Source organism: Cibotium barometz, chromosome 13 (assembly GCF_041138505.1).
Source record: "Cibotium barometz isolate CiBa-2024 chromosome 13, ASM4113850v1, whole genome shotgun sequence".
Classification (NCBI taxonomy): Eukaryota; Viridiplantae; Streptophyta; class Polypodiopsida; order Cyatheales; family Cibotiaceae; genus Cibotium; species Cibotium barometz.
In genome coordinates, this window is record NC_141058.1 from 51,149,955 (window position 1) to 51,152,990 (window position 3,036).

The following is a 3,036-nucleotide window of genomic DNA, read 5'->3' on the forward strand; positions in this document are numbered from 1 at the left end:
AGCTCCATAGGTTGCCACCATGATCGATGAGCTCTTTGCTTTGCCCAAGGTTACATACTCCAAAAATAAGTGAATCAAGCTCCAATGGCCATGGAAATCTTGGGAGAAGAAGAGGCCAAGTTTAAAAAAACGTGAGGAACATATTTTTCCCAATTTTGGTCCAAAACTTTCCTAAAAATTTGGTCCTAAAATTCAAAATTTGGCCCAAAACTCACACAAAACCCTTAAAAATTGGTCAAATGAGGTTAAATTCTTCATGTCCACCCTCTTTCCCGTCAACATCAAGGAAATCCAAGAAAGTGCAGAGAAATATCATGTAGAAAATCAAGAAAATGACCAAAAACACATGTAAATTGCTGTTTTGTTGCCCAAAATGCATGGAAAATCTCCCAAAATCAGAATCCAAAGCTTTGATACCAATTGAAATGGATCTAAACCAAGAATCAAGGAATCAAACACACCAAAGACCATTTGATGGGAAACAAGCACACATGAGAAATACATGAGATTATGAAGAAAATAGAGAAAATCCATATGCACATGTAGCAAAAGGAGGAGTGTACATAAGGCGTAAGTGATTTAAACTCTCACCCCATGAGGATGGCTATATCAAGCTTGCCCCCATGAGCCCTAAACCATGTGTGGCCATCTCCAAGAAAGGAGCCATGAGTACATGTAGATGTTCAAGTGTTGAATGACTAAAAAGATCCCTTCAATGAACCGAAGGCCCTATTTATAGTAAGTAGTAGCCCTGTTCATGGCCCATTATTTACATGTTTTTGACCGTAGCTTATGCTTCATTTACAAAAAATATGTATATATTGTTTTACTTTGGGATTCCGAACCTAGAAACATCAAAAAATCTATATTCTGACCCAAATGTGAAATCCCCCCAAGCAAGGTTGATTTTTGAGAGTCACGCCTACTCTTCAAAATTAAGGGTTTTGTTGAAAGATCAACCATATTTTAGCATTCGAAAATAATTTATGTCCGCTCTTATTTGACGGCCCAAATGCCCAAAAACGGGCATGACGTTCTGTATGGTGAGAAATATGAGTGTTATATATACATATATACATATATATATTTATATATAATTTAAATTTTGTGTAACTGATTCCGAGTTGATGAGAGGACCCCTTTAAGGGCCCTTCATGCCCTTCTTTCAAACACCATACCCTACATGCACCCATGAGCATCATTAGAAGGTAGCATCATTTGGGGTAGAGTTTGAACTTTGAACCCACAAGCACCTTAACAACTGAGCTATTGCAAAAGGTGCCAGATTACTTGACCACCGATTGGAAAAGCGACGTGTGTGATAAAGCAATTCAATACCAGCACGTCATGGCAAACGTCATTCATCTAGGAAAGCGGCTTTTTAAAAAACAGAAAAAAAAAAGGGGCTTCATCCTCAAAAAACAAACAGCCATGAGCAGCAGCAGCAGCTTCAGCTTTTGGCCGCAGCAAGACAATAATAGAGGTGAACCTCCGGCCAGCAGCGCAGAAAAGAGACGATCGGCGCGGCCTTGCAGCATCAACTGCGCTTCTGAATTGGAGGAGCTGCTGCTGCTGCTGCTTGATGATCATGATGATGTGAAAGACGAGAATGAGTACAGCGATCCGAAGGCGCGCAAGCTTCTTTTCTGCGAGATTCTGCAGAGCTTGGAGGAGGCCATTGCAAGCAGTGAAAGCGTACCAGAGGACTCCTCATCATCTTCTTCCTGCTCCTCTCCGCATTACCATAATGCAAGGAGCACTTATATAAGGGAGAGCAGCTGTGCTTGTACTCCTGGTAGCGCAAGAAGCCAAGCTGGATCAGAAGATACTGAGGAGCACTCCGCTTCTAATTATGAGCCCCTGCGCCAACCCTAATCACACGCATCGACGCAGGAATTGCTTCAACAAGCTAGCCAGCCAGCCATCTCAACAGTCTCAGCTTTCCTTTAAGGATCATTATATATATGGATCCCGATGGTACTAGCCCTTTTTTTTTCAAGGATCATTATATACATGGATCCCGATGGTACTAGCCCTTTTTTTTTTCAACCTTATGCTGCAGTAATTATTTCAGGTCAAACAATGGGGCTACTTCATGTCCCAGTTAGTTTACCTCAAAAAAAAAACCAGCTATAAATAATTGATAAACCGAATTTTGTCAGTACTACGTTGATGCATACGTTCTCTCTTCCTTTACTCTCGTTCTCACACGCACACGCAAAAACCCGTGAACAGCTCACTGCTCTTCTTTGAGGGGCATTTCACACGCGGCCACGCACGGGACCAAGTCACGTTGCCGGTATAGGCAAATATATATTGCATTGTTTTGCGCCGCTCACGAAACACCGAAGAGGTAATAGGGGCCTAACACTGTTGCGGAGTGACGTGTGGTGCATGCAAGAGCGTAGTGGGTTATTGGCTATCTAATTCCACACGAGCGTTTGCGTGACCCTTGTACGTCGATGGGTGGTCGACTACTCGGGCCTTGCATGGCGGAGCCATGTATAGTGGTTGGCATCCAGGTAAGGAGGGAGCGATGAAATGATGGGGAAAAGAAAGAGAGAAGATTGCACTCAAGATGGAGTACCACATGCACTCAAGGGAGTACCACCATAGCCAAGAAGCATGAAGCTCCAAGAAAGATAATAGTCAAATGATCAATAATGTGTGTGTACAATGCCCATGAGCCCAATATATCATATAGCCTAAGGCCCCCAAAGGCACATATGTAAATGACTCTAAACCCAAGTGCATAGGCCCCATCCCCCATGTGTGTGTGACACCAAATCTACTTCATTACAGAATGCCTGATAGTCTATGTATGTATCAATGCATAGGCATCCATGATCATAAAAAGAGAATGCCTCATACTCCATAGCATGCTCCATCAAATGTGAATCCATGTCCTCACTGCATCCATCACCATGCATAGGTCCATAGGCACAAATGACTACCTGAGCATAATCCATATGTACCAAGGCATAATCCTCATCACTGTCCATGTAACCCTCGTAGGGTTGATGGCGTGTGGTCTAT

General features: G+C 42.8%; 1 protein-coding gene across 1 annotated transcript; it reads left to right on the forward strand.

The window, feature by feature from the left end:
* Positions 1-1,428: 1,428 nt before the first annotated feature.
* Positions 1,429-1,990, forward strand: LOC147632799 (uncharacterized). The gene has a single exon (XM_086806926.1). It carries the CDS (start codon positions 1,432-1,434, stop codon positions 1,873-1,875), a length of 444 nt encoding a protein of 147 aa, XP_086663052.1. The 5' UTR covers positions 1,429-1,431; the 3' UTR covers positions 1,876-1,990.
* The last annotated feature ends 1,046 nt before the right edge of the window (positions 1,991-3,036 follow it).

Excerpts from the sequence above, each read along its gene's own strand:
- LOC147632799 (XM_086806926.1), top strand. The coding sequence starts at position 1,432 with ATGAGCAGCAGCAGCAGCTTCAGCTTTTGGCCGCAGCAAGACAATAAT.